The 1,285-nt window shown below is 33.5% G+C and overlaps 1 protein-coding gene across 1 annotated transcript in view; it reads left to right on the forward strand.

Moving 5' to 3' along the window:
- LOC119589095 (mitochondrial Rho GTPase 1-like) overlaps positions 1 to 1,285 on the forward strand; it is a gene marked incomplete in the record, with an annotated part of 21,050 nt that overhangs the window by 1,017 nt on the left and 18,748 nt on the right. The window contains 1 exon segment of the mRNA XM_037937670.1: positions 353 to 561. Coding sequence (XP_037793598.1) covers positions 353 to 561 — 209 coding nt within the window.

The raw sequence follows: 1,285 nt of genomic DNA on the forward strand, positions 1-1,285 counted from the left end.
GTGTCTAACTATATCTGGAGTTTATGAGCAAATGTTTTTTAAAAATTAGATAGTTTTGCTTTACAGTAGGTACCTGCTCTTCAGAGTTACAGCAAAAGATGCTACTGTTATTGGAGAAAGACAAGCTCCTCCTAATGGAGGTAAATTTATCACCTGCTGAGAATTACTGCTCTAATAGCTTTTGTAAAAGTTTCAAGTATTCCTTAAATGTACAAAGGTTCCTGTGAACTTATTTTCAGTTTTCCAATATGACTTAATACTTCTCAGTTTTATTTATTTATTTTTTTTAGTCCCTTTTTTACATGTATTTGTAATGATCATAATTGCCATGCTGACTTTGCCTTTTTTTCAGAGAGAGAACAAAATGTGGAACAGCTGCGTGCAGAGATTAACCGATCAGATGTCATCTGCATTGTGTACAGTGTAGAAGATGAGGATACCTTAGACAGAGTTACGGGTCACTGGCTGCCCCTTATCAGGTCAACACTAGGTCAGCAGCACCAGACACCAGTTATCTTAGTTGGAAACAAGGTTGACCTGGTGGATTATTCAACAATGGAAGTAAGTGGACTATGGGGTATATTTATAATAAAACATCTTTTGAGTTCAATTAATTGGGCTGGAGATTTTTGCTTTTTTCCCAGTGAAATTATTAGAACCACTTGAAAAAAAAAGAAAAATAGAATTTTTAAGAAGGGTAGTTTTCTTTCCTCATTTAATGGCTGTACTATTGGAGGGTAAGACTCAGAAATCACAAATTGATTATAATTTTATACCCTGTAGAATTAGAATAAGTATCGGTCACCAAAGAAAATGTTCATGTTGTTTTTGTATTTGATTACCATGGAGTCTGAGTAGCTGAACTTTTGTGATAAAGAAAAATGAAAATTGGCCCTTTCTTCATATTAAACTAGATTTATTGAAAGGTCAAAGTACTTTTTTAATAAAATCTAGGTTGTATATAGTCTAGTTGTTTTTTTCAACATTTTATGAACATGGTAGAGTGTTTTGCTAATCATCTTTGAGTGTAGGTGTGCATTGTAAAAAATTATGTAGAAACTTTGGTTGTGATTTTGCGAGAGCAATAGATCATTTTTTGGCATTCATTGGTCTGGCAACTTGTCTCTAAATCTGACATCTAGAGAGTTTAAAGAATGATCTAAGGGTTGTATGACCAGATTTTAGAAGCTTTGCTTAGTTTTGAAATTGTTATATGCAGAAAATCAGCCAGTTTTTCCACGTTTTCACTATTTTGGAAATAAGCCTTGAGGGCATGTCAGTCAGA

This window comes from Penaeus monodon, chromosome 25 (assembly GCF_015228065.2).
Source record: "Penaeus monodon isolate SGIC_2016 chromosome 25, NSTDA_Pmon_1, whole genome shotgun sequence".
NCBI lineage: Eukaryota > Metazoa > Arthropoda > Malacostraca > Decapoda > Penaeidae > Penaeus > Penaeus monodon.